Consider the following 16,432-nt stretch of genomic DNA (forward strand, 5'->3'; position numbering starts at 1 on the left):
TGTGAGATTCCTACAATTCAGTCATGACCGATAACAAATTCAGAATTGAAAAATTAGAAACAATTGAGTGATGTTTTTGAAAGTGATGAAATTTTTTAACTGATTTTATTTGTTTTAAGAGAAGAATGATGATGCTCTTATTAATTATGTAGTGCTTTCTTGAGTTGAGCATTATTATATAATATGGTGTCTTGGAGAAATCAAAATACGTAATTTACATTATGTATAAATATTACTAATCATGATAATAATGAACCATCAAAATAGAAAGTGAGAAACATATATCATCAGAGATGAATGAGTATATTACTGTTGGTAACATAGAAATTTAATAAAATATTTTCTTTTTGCAAAAATTGTTAGTGTAACGTTTGATCTATTCATGACCAGGAAAACAGTTTATTTTCCTTCTTATCATGATTAAAACAGGTATTGTTATCAATAATTGTTACAAAAATATTTTTGGTGCATTAATGTGATAGATGTCTAATGTTAATATTTATGTAAATGTGTGTATGTGTATGCACACACACACACACTTGAGACTTAATCTATTACAATATTAAGAATAATTTTTGAAAAAATTATTATTATGGAAATTTGTAGAATAAAAACATGCTGTTTAGTAATGTTATAGCTTTTTTAATATTATGAATTAATTTTTTTTACACAGTAATTTTACCTGGCTGTGAAGTATGGTAATATTTAATAGATTTGTATACTTTTGTAACATTCCATAAATACCAAACTGGTTGAATCAGTTTTCATAAATAACATATTAAAAACTCTTTGTCTTTTATTTGAAGAAAACATTGAAAATAAAACACTTTAAAATCACTTCTGTACTAAATAATTTTTTTTAAGGTGAATAACAATGCAGGTTGTAATTATCTTAATTAATAAAAAATGGAACAGATCAAGGGCTCCATTAGAATTAAATTTCAATTACATAAACCAAAAACACAAATTTTTATGGTACACAGAAATGTTTCAAACATAATTAGAATTAGTTACATTAATTTCATTTTAATTATCAAAGTATATTACTTTTCATACTGATCCTATTTAACTCTGGATCATTCAATTGTTATGGAAATTTTTATATTAGAGAATTCTTTCATTCATTTCTCAAACTGGAAACCTCAGTGAAATTGAGGTTCAAGCCAAGACAGCTTTGTGTGGTAGATAAGGTAGAACATCCCATTTAAACTGATGGAACATTGCCATTAATAAAGTAGCAGTTTGAGGACAAGCATTGCCATAAAGCAATGAGACTGACATTAGTTAAACAGTCATTTAGAAGGGGGTTACTGATTTTAATTTTTCATTGAGCCATTGAATAATACTGTGTGGTGATAATTTTTTTGAATGACAAGGAGGTCTTGGTGAATGATATCCTTTAATTGCAAAGTATGATAACTGTAATCTTGCCTTCTTAATAAATCGTTTTTGTTTTATTGGTGCAAGATGGTCACTACTTTTCAGTTTTAGTTGTTTCAATGCATATACTCTTATTCAAAATTAAATTGGTGGACTTTAAAAGTCAACTATTTAAGGTCTTCTTTGTGTTCTGGTTTATGGAAACAAGGAACCCATTTTGGATACAAATTTTTGTGTTATAATTTCTCTGTGCAGCGTTTTTACAAAATATTATTTCCTAACTTCTGCAACGTGTTATGCAGCGGGTATTCATTAATGGCCTGAATAGTGTAGTGTAATGAATTTTTAATACTTGCTAGTAGCAAGACTTTTTTACATTATGAATTTAATATTGCATATGTTCTTCATATTAACGAAACAGTTTTTTTTTTTTGTGTAGTCTTACTTGTGATGAAAACTCATTCTCAAACTCTTCTTGAAGCACGATAAAATTGTCAAAAACTGTTATCTTTTTCTTATAGAGAAATTTAAAGTAGGCTTGAGCAGTTCAGACTGCGTGTTTAAACATGGTTAAGCAAGCATGGTATTATATAGGTAGATATATTACAATGAAAGAAAGGAAATTTACCCTCTTTAATGTTTTATTATCACTTTTTGTTGGTACATTGAAAAGTTAATGAAGTTGACTTCAATGTGTGATTTCTGTTTAATCCTGTTTTTCTAATATCCTAATCGTATTAAAAATATATGTAAATAAAATTATGATTGATTTTTTTTTTTTTTCAGATACTGAAGTTGATAATTTTCTTGGTCAAGATTCTCAGCAGAAACCATCATCATTCTCTGCTGTTATAAGGCGACCAAGTCCTCAGCATTCTTCAGTCGCTTCCAATTTAAGCCCGGTTCATGGAAATATTTCACCCACCAATTTTTTACAGAACCAGCCAAATAATTATTTTAGTACTTTAATTTCTCGTCCTATCTGTTCACCTGTTGTTACTACATACTCTTCAACTGCACAAGAAAATACAGTTACACATGTGCCGCCGGGTTATGTGTCACCCACTACTCAGTTCAGTAACCCGATTGAATCAGATACATCTACACCAGTTCATTCAGATAATAGTCAACAAGATAATTTAACTTCATTAATTTCTGATTTTTCTGCTACGAATGAAAATATTAATTTAGATACAGCATTTAAATATTTTTATAATTCTTCAGCACCTCCTTCACCATCAGTTAGTGCGTTTGGAGCCAGTTCAGTTTTGCAGCCTGTTTCTACTTGTCCAGCTGGACCTACATCCTATCAGAATTTTTGTTCACCTGGAGGGCCATCAATCTTTACACCCATTGCTGTATCAGCTGTTGAAACCACATCGGTTTACAAACTAGTTTCATCCTCCTTAATTGAAACTTCCTCTGATTGTAACACATTAAAATCAACAGTAGAACAACCAAATTCTCAGTTGACAATTAATGCATCATCACCTTTTTATCAATCAGCATCTACACCTTCATCAACTTATTCTTCAATTGATGTAAATTCTCCATCTTCTTTAACTTCAGTATATAATTCTGATCTATCATCAATACCTGTAAATCGGTCGACTCTATATTACAGTAAGCAATCAGATTCTACTCCATCCACATCTTCTTTCTTTCATTCAGTACCGTCTACATCTAACGACAATAATAACATAAACAAGAGCCTTCCTATAGTTTCTCCACTTCCAAATTTTTCTTCTAATTTGTATCAATCAGGCAATGCTACAGCACCTTCCCTGTTTGTACCACCTGCTTCTGGAGAAGGACATAATCTAATACCTGCTGCTTCTTCTACAGTTCCTCCAGCAGCACCACCTAAAGGAGGTAAGCTAAAGATTTATTTAAATTCCTATGTAGTTTAATTTGAAATAAACTTCTGAATTTAATAATTCATTTACAGTGTTTACAATTATCTATGAGTATATCGAAAGATCAAAGAATTTTTAGTATCCATCTTTGTATCCCGTAATTTTTTTAGATAATTTGGATTTATACTATATATATATATATATATCAGAATTATTCCCAGAGTTTTTAGACTTTTTGTCTTATTTCATGACAAATACTAAGAATTGATGGAGCTTTAATTCATGACTGCTATCTCAGGTATGTTTAGCAGGTATTTGAAAGGTCATTTGTAGATTCTGTAATTGTCTGTTTGGCCTGTTTTGAGACAGATAATATGTAAATTAACAGTATGAAATATTTATATTTTCATCGCCATAAAATCTTCTTTTCTTATTTGACTCGAACAGACTCTTAGCTCAATTACAAGTAGTCAGTAGTAACAATAACTGTATAAAACGTGTTCAATAATAACTAGTCAATTCTACTGATCCTGAGTCAGTGTTATATATATTGAATTTGAATCGCACTAACAAAATTATAACAGAAACTTGAACTTTGAACACAAATAAAAATAAAATATGTTTGGATTTGAACTTAACAGTGTTTCCAATCATAAATCAATTTTACTGGTGATTGGTGATATTCATTGCTTGCAGTGTGTGTTTTTGTGCATTTAATGGGAATAAAAAAATAATAAAACCATCAATAATATGTTGTAAAGTATACTTTTCTCCACTGTTTAAATTGTCGTTTTCATAAAAATAGTTTTGTCTTACAAATTTTTTTTCTTTTTAAATACATTGTTTTGTTGTTAAGTCCTCTTTGTGGAATCATAAGATGTAGCTACAAAGGAATTTATATTTTGAGTTATAAGTAGCACCAAAATTTATTATTTTTTTTTATGTAACATAAATTCTGTAAAGAGACTTAACCTATAAATGGTTCCTAAAATGTTGCAAGAACCTTTTTGCTAATTGCCAAAGTAACTAGTGGTTTATTCTCTAACCTAGAGAAATTAAGAGCATAGTGTACACTAAGGATCCCTCATTTGAATACTGAAGTTGGGTCTGTTCAGAAATGTTTCTCAAAGAATGTAAAATATTTATTTTTTAACCGGGAATGTGGAATTAGATAATTTTAAATGAGTGATACTTTTAGAGATTTAAAAAGAAATGGATAAATCCCATATATCTAGTAAAAATTTATTACAAATTATGTTAAAAGTTAAGCTGTATTTTAGAGGATAAATCATAGTAACATTAACTTAAAATCTTGTAAAAGAAGTATAAAAGCAGGAATGTGGATGAATTATGTAAATCTGTACATATATGCTGTTACAAACACCACTGTAAGAAAGTTAGTTAAATAACTGATTCAAATACCAAACCCAACAATGCTACTGGATATTACAATGGCTTATCTCTTCTCAGACGTTGAAAAAATAAGTAAATCGATTAATAATAGGGGACTGCTAGAATGCTGTCTTAAGGAAGAATGAAAAGGCAAAATAACTTCTGAGTACAGTCTCGGACAGAGAAATGATAGAGGAATTAAGTATTGAGAATTTACAAAATCGAAATTAGTATCTAAAAAATAATATTTTGCTCAATTTTAGTTGGTGTTTATAGTAAAATTTTACCATTTACCTAAATGTTTCCTGTACAATTACAGTAAATTAAAATTAAAACACATTGACTATTACTATAATCATTTAATACAAGAACTGTCCAGAAAGTAACTTAAGTTTTGAAAAAAAAACCAACCAAATAAAAAAAATAAATTTTATTATACACATTTGAAAGGGAGAATCCTAAACTATTTTTCTATATATTCTCCATTTAAATTGAGGCTTATATCATAATGATGCACAAGCTTTTCAATTCCTTCTCTGTAGAACTTTGCCACCTTAAGATTTTTGGCACCCATCTTGCACAAAACTTGTAATAACCAAGCTTCCCCAATAAAATTTCATGCAGTTAACTTTGTGAAATTTGGGGGAAATGAATTGAGAGTTCTGTAATCATAATGCAGCGATTTTCACAAATTTTATCGTTAATTTTCATCATTAGTTTATCAGTCACAAGGCTAGGCCAACTACTGTCATCCTCATCAAGAACATTGGTGCGGCCATTTTTAAACTGAATGCACCACTGTCTCACTCCACGTTAACTCATTCACTTATTCCATCTCCGTACACCTCATAAAGTTGCTGATGAATTTCAGTTGGTTTGAGGTTTTTTTGCCAGTTAAAACCTAATCACTGAACTTTCGTGGGATTCACAACTCGTGGGATTTTCTATTGAAGCGCACATTTCAATAATTCACAATGAACAAAATAGAAAAAAATCACAGTCCACATGCTACAACAGCTTGATGCATACTGAGAGTAGAAACGTTTTGATGCCAAGATGGCGACTCTATCTCCACGCTAGACACAAACATAAGTTACTTTCTGTACCAGCCTCGTAATTAAACAACATGATTTAGTCACAGTAGGACTGATTATGTTTTAATTTTAATTTACATGTTTAAGGTAAACATGTAAAAATGTTTAGGTAACTCATAAAGCTTTACAAAAAATAGCTGTTAAAAGATAAAGTAAAGGTAAACAAACAAATATTTATTTTTCATATATGAATCCTCCTCTATGAATCATGACACTTTGCCAAAGGTGAGCAGGCTTGAGTGCTCAGTGATACAGAGTAGCTGGACCAAAGGTGCAACCATGTCAGAGTAGTATATGTTGAGAGTCAGACTAAGAAAGGATTCCTGAAATAGGGCAGCAGCTTTCAGTAGTTGTTAAGGGCAAAGTTCAGGAAGACTTGAAATGCCATATCAACATCACTCAATCTTCTGAGTACTGTACAGTTGAAAGTTATGAAAAACTACAGATGTATTTTTTTCCAAGAAAGTGTAGCTTTCTGCATTTTCATGTAGCAAAGATGGAAGCGCATTCTTTGATAAAATATTCCAGAGGTCCCCCCCATCTGGATCTCCAGGTGGTTGCTAACCACCAGAACCACCTCGTATGGCTGGTAAGGAAGGAAAATTAAAAATAACATTCTACAGGTCAAAGCGGGGCATTTTAGAAGTCTAAAAAAGGTTGATAGGTTAGGAAATTTAAAGAGGGAAATGGGTAGGTTAAATGTAGATGTAATAGGAATTAGTGAGGTTCAGTGGGAAGAGAAAAACGAATTTTGGTCAGGTGTTTTAGAATAATTAACTCAGTGTCAAATAAAGGGCAGATATGAGTAGATTTCATAATGAACAAAAAGATAGGGAAGAGAGTAGACCAGATTATTTCAAAAAGGTTAGCGATAGAAACATTGTAATCAGGATAAAATCAAAACCTAAGCTGACAATGATTGATAATGTTTATATGCCTACAAGTGCCCATGATGATTATGAGGTAGAGTACATATACGAAGAAATTGATGAAGCAATTAAACACGTGAAAGGAATGAAAATTTAATAATAGTTGGAGATTGGAATGCAAGCATCGGAAAAGGCAAGGAAGGAAATATTGTGGGTGAATGCAGGCTGGGCAAAAGGAATGATAGAGGGGACAGACTTATTGAGTCTTGCACGCAATATAATTTAGTAATTGCCAACACTCAGTTAAAAATCATAATAGAAGAATATACACATGGAAAAAGCCAGCTAATACTACAAGGTATCAGATAAATTATATCATGGTTAAGCAAAGAATATCCAGGAGCAGAAATCGATAGCGACCATAATTTAGTGATAATGAAATTTAGATTGGGGTTTAAAAACCTGAAGAAAAGGTGTCGAATGAATCGCTGGAATTTAGAGAAGCTTGAGGAAGAGGAGGTAAAGAAGATTTTTAAAGAGGACAGCGCAAGAGGTCTGAATAAAAAAGATAAAGTAGAAAAAAATATTGAAGAATGGAAGAATCTTAAAAATGAAATTCTCAAATCAGCAGAAGTGAACTTAGAACAAAGAGAAGTGGTAGAAAACCTTAGATATCAGAGAATATATTGCTGCAGCTGATGGATGAACGTAGAAAGTATAAGAATGCTAGTGATAAAGAAGGTAAAAGGAACTATCGACAATTAAGAAATACTATAAACAGAAAGTGCAAATTAGCAAAAGAAGAGTGGATTAAAAAAATGTGTTCAGAAGTAGAAAGAGAAATGATCATTGGTAAAATAGATGGAGAATGCAAGAAAGTAAAGGAGAATTTTGTGGTACATAAATTAAAATCTAATACTGTGTTAAATGAAGATATTACACCAATTTATAATATGAAAGAAAAGGTTGATAGGTGGGTGCGATATATTGACGAGTTAAGTTGATAATTTGGTAGGTTGAAAAAATTTTAAAACGAATGTTTCTTAAACTGAAGAAGTCAGAGATCAGTGTCGGAATCTTTTTTTTTTTGTGATTAATTCGCAACGTAAACTTGAAGGTTTTACTTGGGAATATGAAATGTAAGTTTTGTAGTTTTGAATATGAAATGTAGTTTTGTAATGAAAAATGTCATGTCTGACCAGGTTTAACCCTGGATATAATGGGAGGAAGGCTGACACGCACCAATCTGCCATAGTAACTAAATTCTCATCGTAAAATACCTGTACCAAAATAGGGTTTTTAAAATCCCAGTAAAGACCGCAAGGCAGGAAGTATTTTAACATCACAAAGGGCAAGCCGTATTACATCGCAAAATGATGTACAGCGCGCCACGCACATCTCTCGTTACCTATACAAGGTACGTGTGAGCGAGTAGGGTAAGAATTAATCTCCACTGCCATTGACCAAAGTCCTGCACAGAACGTACCTCGAATTAAAGAATATTTTAATTTTGACATGTTTAGTTTGTTAGGCGGCGCAAACTAGTCTATTTAACTTCTTTTGTTGATAATTTAATTGTTACCTTAAAATAACCACATACTTTGCAACTCGTTATAAATTATGAGCGTTTTAAATTTTATTTACTTTTGTTAGTATTACATACTATCGTTATTTTATAAATAAAAAAAATAGCAACAGTTTTTTAAGTTGTGTATTTATTTATAATTAAATTACAGGGACTGTTGTTTTGGGAAATGGGTGAATGTTATGTTGATATTGCCGACGAACTGTATATCGGCTGATAAACCTTGCTGTACGAAAAATGTAAACTCAGCAGCTAGTTTTAAGGTTAATTTTCAAAGTGTCATTTCAATGATGAAAAAAATTTTGAAGTGAATAATTTTTTTTACTATGGAATTCTGTAGTAAGGGACATTATTTTATTCATTTTTTTTTTGCAAGTAATGAATTTACAATTTGCTTTAGTGATTCACCGAGTTTATATAGTTTTCTCTTGTTTTTTAGTTACTGTTATTTTATTTACTATTTTCCTTTTAATTAAGTAATTTATCTGAATATCTAACATATCTGAAGGGAACTGCTAGTTTGTGTTGCTCTTTTTTCCCATGAAAATGTTAGTATGTACATGTTTCCCATTGATACACATGTTTATATAAATGCAAAAGTATTTGAAATACTGCTTCTAGCAAATACTGATGATTCTAATGTGTGTTAATGTGAATTAAACGTGTAACATCTTTATACGAAAATTGATACCTGGAAAATTGTGAATTTAATTTGTTTTTTATATATGAATGTTTAAATTCTATTCAACAGTGTATATAAGAGATTAAGTTAGAATTGTTTTCTGTAATAAATTAATGTAAGTATGACTTGATTGTGTATGTCATTTAATTTAAATCTAGCTAATACTTGTTCCATATAAAATTATTGTATATCTTGCTTATTTATGGTAGCTTTATCCTGCAGTATGTTTTTAATTTCAATAATACATTAATTTTGTTTTTTCTCAATTTGACATTTGTATCTTATTGCATTCAAGTATTACACATTTTATAAAATATATAAATATTTTTATGTATTTACTAGATTATGCTCTTACCAATTTTTTTGTCATTTGTCTAATATTATTTTAAATTTGTATGATGATTTGATTATTTTACACTTTTATATTTTAGTTTTTATGTTTCTTTTGTGATGTCTGTTGGTGAAAATAATACCAAATTACCATTTTTAATACTAAACTAAAGAAACTTTATTTTAAACTTCATTTATAATATTTTCAAGTTTTTTATTTTCAATTTTATATGACACTTTTCATTTTTCTGTTAAAACTTTATTCATTGCCACTATCTGTTAAAACATTCAGAACAAATTATAATTTTTTTGTCAAGATATCAGAAAAGTTGATGTTTTTCTATTGCAATGAATGAGTGGGTTAGTCAATTTGAATAACTGGACCAGTTATTTATATAGTCTTGCCAGCTGTAATTCTATGTACCTTTAACATTATATTTATGTGATTTTTTTTATTTCTATAAACATATTGCCTCAAACAATTCATAAATAATAACCTTATACAACTTGATGAAAAATTTTACAATTTTCTTATTACTTTTTGAAAGCCTTTCAATCAGGATGACTTTTCTGAAAAAAGTTAAGAACAAAAAAGTAGCTTATAAATTTCTGAAGGAATTATGTAATTTAGCATTATATTAAGAAGGAATTTGTGAAACAATTATAATTTATCTTTATTTTAACTCCCTCAATTATTTATTGTGGGAAAGAAATAATAATTATGATGCTAAAATATAATTAAATACTGATTTATCAGTTCTATATTACATACCAATAAATTCAAGAAGTTATCATGTTTTTTTGAAATAAAATTTTTTTTCAGTTACTTTTTAAATATCTCCTTTTCTGTTTTTTAACGTTTCAATAAACCATTCAATTTATAAGTTTGTACTTTTTGCAGTGATAGTTACTGTAATATTAGAGGAACTGCCTGCAACTGTTTATAATTGTACATTTTTCTTATAATAAGCAGATTGGTGGGTATTCATTTTTTTTTTTCAGGAAAAACAATATAAAATTTAGTTCTTCCCTTTGTAGAATACAGTGTGAGTTGCCCCCAAGTAAGTGTCTCTAACTCTTACTTTTTTAATATTTATTAATGATCTTCCTCAAAACCTCAGACCATTCATTGTTACCTTCTTCATTAATCATATCAGTGTTTCTATATCTTAAGATTATTACTTAACACAATCAGAAAATTTTACTTTGGTATTAAAAAAAAAATATTTGTTGGGTAGATTGTAAATATATAATTTTAAATATGGATATAACCATTATTTCTAAACAGATATTATTTACAAATTACAGGATAATAAAATTGTATCAGTAATAAATTAAAATAGTTGTTTGTATATTATATTTGCTGTACTCTTGCAATGAACATAGATTACTGGTGTGGTAAAAAGAAGGTAAAAAAGACTAGAATTTCAAATAATAAATGATTTAATAACTTACACAATATGGTGTGATCTTCGCACTGTTTTTCTGTGGAGTCTTCTGTTATTACAGTTTTTTTATTCCAATGCTCAGGAAGCTTGTTGAAGCAAGAAGAGAAATCTTTTGTTTTTGTTGACCGTCCTTGTACAGTGTTAATGAACTTCTCATTCAACTAAAAATGTTTCTTTAGTAATCAGATAATATTCAGACGGTGTTAAATCTAGTCTGTATGGAGAGAGTTAGCACGTTCCACTTGATTATTTTTAGTGTTTCTATTGTTAAAACAACAGTGTTTGGGCTAGGGTAAGCATTATCCAGAAGGAAACAAAAGGAAGACTGGAAAACTATCCTCTTGAAACAAATTGCAGGCTTTATTTTGTCTTGTAAAATCATTACTATGGTCAGTGATATAGTATATATACTGAACAATGATAGTTCTTTGTACTGTGAGAATTTCAAGTAGGATATTCCCTGTGAAAAAGATTGTCATCATTTCCCTTATGAAACGATGTTTTGCTTTCTGTGGTAGAGTTGAACTTGAGTATGACCACTTCATATTTACTTGTTTTGACTGTGGTGTAATAATACACTCATGTTTCATCTAAGATTATTATAGAACCTAAAAACTTTTTTTTTTCCTTTTCATATAAATCAATGCAGTACAAGTTTTGATGTCCAAGTGTTTATCCAATGAGTCAAGTCTACCTTATTATAATAACGATGTTTCACAAAGAAAAGGAAATTATTTTAACAAATAATATTGATGAAAATTTAGAAAATAAATAAGATATACTTTTGAAACATTGGTTAAGATATACTTTTGAAACATTGGTTTTGAGTAATTTTTTTTTCAAATTTTTGTAAATTTTATCATAAAAATATGAAAAGTTACATTGTTCAGTTTTTTTCCAAAGATTTTTTGAAAGGTATTAAATGTATATCTATGGACAAGTGTTTTTTTTTGTAAAATTATTTATAGATTCAGTTTTAATTATATTTGCATAAGTTCAGTAACACTTTTTTTTTATCATTGAGGCAAAAATAAAATTAAAATTTTAACCTGTTTAAACTCAAAATAATTTCCGTACCCATGTCTATGTGAATTTTTTTCATTATTTAAATCAGAGGAATACATCTGTAAAGTTTAGCAGGATCTCCTTTAACCCTCTTTATTTATAAGATTCCCTTATATGAATGAGTGTAGGTGTATATTGCACATTCTAACGGTATTCTCAAACAACTACTATCTTTTTAATTGTTTTTTTTACTATTGAAATAGACTACTGTTGTAAGTAGTAGCTTTTTCTTATGAAAGGTTGATGTGGTAGTATACATAGTACAATTAGCAATTTACTGAATTTATATTACTTACAGTTTTTTATGAATGTGTATTTAATTGAGGCTTGAATATTTAAAAAATAAAAAAGGGTAAATGAAAAATACTACTTTCATTAACAGTTCTTCCCTTTCATCTCTTTCTCTCTCTTCTGCCTAACATTCCCTTCTCTTTTAATAACAGATATTTTATTTTTTAAAACCTTTCTTATGTTTGTATCTTACCCAATGGTTGGCCATTTTCATTTTCACATAGTATTTATTGAATTTCTTATTTATTTGTTAATGTGTGCTCAGATGATAATTTTATGATTTTTAGGTACTTTACCCTGGAATTCTACCAAGACTTGTAATACTTATCGACTTGGTAATCTTAAACGTCCAGCGTATGCACCACCTCCAGATTTAAGTGTATTGGCAACAAACAGCATGGCTGCAATACCAGACCCAGTTTTGCCTACACAAAGTCCAACAACGTTGTTTACACCGATACATGATGAGGTAGACAATCGTAACAGCAATGTTAACAGTGTTTTTACTAATCAGACTTCACCTGGAACTTCAGGTTCATTATTGTTATCACCAACAAGTTCAAATAATGTTGCTGGTGATTTAAGTACCAATCCAACATTACCGACATACCAGTCTCCAGTTTCTGATCGAGCTGCCACAGTTTTACCATCCACATCAGAACCTCCATCATTGGTAAGTTAAGATATTTTTCATTTAGCTGGTTGTAGTATATACAGGGAATATTTAATTAATGGCATAATAAATCGAAAAATCCAGTGAAAGCTGTTCTCAATGAAGTTTTGATTGCCTATAAAATCAATAAAAATTAAATTATTATATAATGTAAAGTGTTTCAGTGTTATCAGATTTAATTTTATTAAAAATATATAATTTTTTTTAATTTTTTTTTTTTTTTGTATATAGCCTTTTTTAATTAATAAATACTTTTTGTATATGTATAAATTAAATCACATTACAGTTGATAAATAATTTCATAAAATAAAGCATAAACTATTAAATCAGCTGCTTCTTAATATTAGTAAAATTTGTTGTTTATTTACATTTGATTTACATATTTGAATATTCAATATTTCAAAAAAATCAAAAAATATTTCTAAATAACATTTAAAACTGATAATTGTTATGATAATTGAAATCTAATCTGTTGTATCTGCTATTTCAGTCTTATTTCCTTAATTGACAACATGTAAAATTACAATTAAGAAATATGTTGTGTTATATTTACAAAAGAAATTTAGTTTATTGAGTAGGTTTTAAGTTAATGTTGATGTATTTAAATTTTCTCTACTGATAACAGTTATTTTGGAAAACCAGAAAAATGATATGTAGTAACTTTTTGAAGAAGTATTTCAGTTTTCTATATTATTATCATTACAAAAAAGTGTTTAAATGCAGCATTTTTAAATTGAGGAAAAAAGATCAAGATGTGAAGTTTTCTAGTAATTTCACTTTTTGGAAGTTTTTATTGTTTACTAATGGCTTATCAGGAAAAAATATTATGGTATCAAACAAAATTTTCTCTTTTAATTTATTTATTTAGTAAGATGTATTATTATTTTAACATTGATGGTAAATGAAATTTTTAAATGACCTAACTATATAACATGAACTTTCCAGGATATGTAATCTTAATTATATTTAATTGGAATCTGCGTACAGCTCTCTTCATGAAATGGCAGTGTACAGTAGTTTAAATGAATTTTTTTAAGTTTGCTTCTTCTATGGTGGAGTTGTTACACTACCCGTTTTAGTATAACTTAAAGTAACTTTGTAGTTAGCAACACTGTGAAAGTTGTGTTCTGGCAGTTAACTTCATTGCGACCCACCGGGTTGGTCTAGTGGTGAACGCGTCTTCCCAAATCAGCTGATTTGGAAGCCAAGAGTTCCAGCGCTCAAGTCCTAGTAAAGCCAGTTATTTTTACATGGATTTGAATGCTAGATCGTGGATACCGGTGTTCTTTGGTGGTTGGGTTTCAATTAACCACACATCTCAGGAATGGTCGAACTGAGAATGTACAAGACTACACTTCATTTACGCTCATACATATCATCCTCATTCATCCTCTGAAGTATTATCTAAACGGTAGTTACCGGAGGCTAAACAGGAAAAAGAAAAAAGTTAACTTCATTGCAGTACATAAATTTATTTTTAGTTAAATTTTGGAGTAATTAAGAAATAGTTGAATTTTATTTTGGTATTTTGTATTTTTTGATTTCATGTACTGAAGAATATTTTTAAAATTGAAATTCAAAACATACCATGTATTCTACATATTAGTTTGAGTTGCAGTGTATTGATAAGTAATTGCAATTACATTAATTTTTTGTGTCAGTTGGTAGAATAATATGCTTTATATTTACAGTTACTCAATGAAAGTCTTCTCTCTTTATTTACATTTGTTAAGTTTCATTATTATACCAATCCGGTGATGAATTGACAAAAGTTTAACTGAACTCTAATTTGACTATTAAAAAATTCAGAATTGAACACTTTTAAAAAATTGTTTTAGTAATCTTTTGTAAATAAATTTGACAGGAGTACAATATTTATTTGTCATAGAGAAATTTTGTTAAAGGAAGAGTTTAATTGAACATAACTCTCTGATTTATGTTTAGTTAATCTATTTAATATTGCTTTTCTTTCATTTTTTGTGTAAATTAATAAGGATTGCAGTACAGTACAATACACATTACTTTATAGGTTATTTTATACTACCTGATCTGTGCCAATATTTGTGGCCTACATGAAAGAGAGTTATCAGCCCATTCTTGGTATGCAGCAAGTAAACAGTTTATAAAATTCACAGAAAGGAGTAAATAAATCAGCAGTTACTATTGAATGTTTCTATTTGAAGAATTCAAACACTTTTGGTCATTAAGCCTTGAAAAATCTTGTTCCCGTTGTTTTTGGAAGTAGTTATGGACATATTTTTTTGTGTTGTCGGAAAATTTGGCTTTTTCTTGTACGTAATGGAAAGCCTAAAATACTAGGGTGTTTCTTTTTCAGCAGGTATTATTATTATTAGTCTACTACCTTTAAAAATGTTAGTATACATTCAGAAACATCAGTTCATGATTTATTTGAGGAATGAGTTAACAAAATATATGATTAATCACTGAGTGAAATTGGCCTTTTGTTGGTTCTAAATGTTTTAATTGCATTCCATTATTGTAAATCTTATTCATAGTTTTCAGTGAGAAGTTTTCTGTTAATGTCAAGTTTTTCTGTATAAAATGCAATTCTTTTTATTATTTTTCTTAAACTTCTTGTACTTCCTAATAAGTCTCTTACATCCTTCAGCACTAACTGCTGTTTTTTAATGGTTGGTAGCTTTTTATTTCTGTTTGAAATTCATTTACAATCCTCACTCTGTATCTGTTGAAATCATCAACAGATACAGAGTGAGGATTGTAAATGTGTAAAATGTCTGTTGATTTTTAATATTTTTTTGGTGTACAGAAAGTAGAGGTAGTCTCTGACTCATGTTCAATTAATTTACTTAATAGTTGCTTTTCTGATTATTTACTTTTTGTATTTACAATCAAGTGTAGTTAATTCCTTCGTTTTTTAAGTAATACGTCCATCATCCTTTTTGGGGGGATTTCCAAATTGATTTGCCCTTTTTTTCATAAAGTTGTAGACATTATTTCCCTAGCCTACTGTTTTAATAGTTTGATATTGCACTGTGGATTCTTTCGTTTTGTGTAAAACTTGGAGATTAAAACAAAAATTGTTTAATATTAAAACTAATCAAATTTCATTAACATATCCTAGACATATTGTTTATTGCTTTAAATATAATGTTTACTTCTTATTGGCAAATGCTTGTTGGCTCTTGAGAGATGTTAGAAGTAGTTATTTTCCTGCAAAAGTAAAGTTCTGATACTTTGACTAAATGCTTAAATGAAAGAAAATATACATGCACCCTTCCTTGGTGTTGTAGTAGTAGTAGTGCCTGTAATTTTTTATCTTAAGTTAAAATTAAATTCTTGGTCAGATTTTTATGCTACAAATTTCATGTAATATACCTCCATGGGCAAACTTACGGCTTTGTATGATGAAATATTCATTAAAAAATTTAAAACGCTTGAATCAATCTATCAAACCAATGTTACTTTTTACATTGACACTAACATTTCTAGTGAACAGGGAAACATGAAATAAATTATATCTGAGAATTATCTAAACAACTTTGATATTGAGTACATAATTTATTTATTAATATACAAAAACAGGTTGTATGAATTTAGAAACATTAAAACTGAAAGTTTTATTTTTACCTGTAATCAGACACATTCAATGTATGCACCAAGTCACAAAACAAACAACTGGCAAACAATTTCATACCATGTTTGTTGTAACACATCTATGTCTATGAGTTCGAATGCATTAACATTCAATCTTAAGGTGAATCTACTCCTTAAGGTCATCAGCATCA

At 29.0% G+C, this 16,432-nt stretch overlaps 1 protein-coding gene across 3 annotated transcripts in view; it reads left to right on the forward strand.

Annotated features, from left to right (window-relative positions):
- LOC142325508 (triacylglycerol hydrolase DDHD2-like) overlaps window positions 1-16,432 on the forward strand; it is a 182,505-nt gene that overhangs the window by 126,876 nt on the left and 39,197 nt on the right. For all 3 annotated transcript variants that reach the window (XM_075367360.1, XM_075367361.1, XM_075367362.1), the window contains 2 exons: window positions 2,167-3,252; window positions 12,280-12,665. In XM_075367360.1, the coding sequence (XP_075223475.1) occupies window positions 2,167-3,252; window positions 12,280-12,665 (1,472 nt within the window). The remainder of the gene's footprint in view (window positions 1-2,166; window positions 3,253-12,279; window positions 12,666-16,432) is intronic.

Source organism: Lycorma delicatula, chromosome 5, assembly GCF_047948215.1.
Source record: "Lycorma delicatula isolate Av1 chromosome 5, ASM4794821v1, whole genome shotgun sequence".
NCBI lineage: Eukaryota > Metazoa > Arthropoda > Insecta > Hemiptera > Fulgoridae > Lycorma > Lycorma delicatula.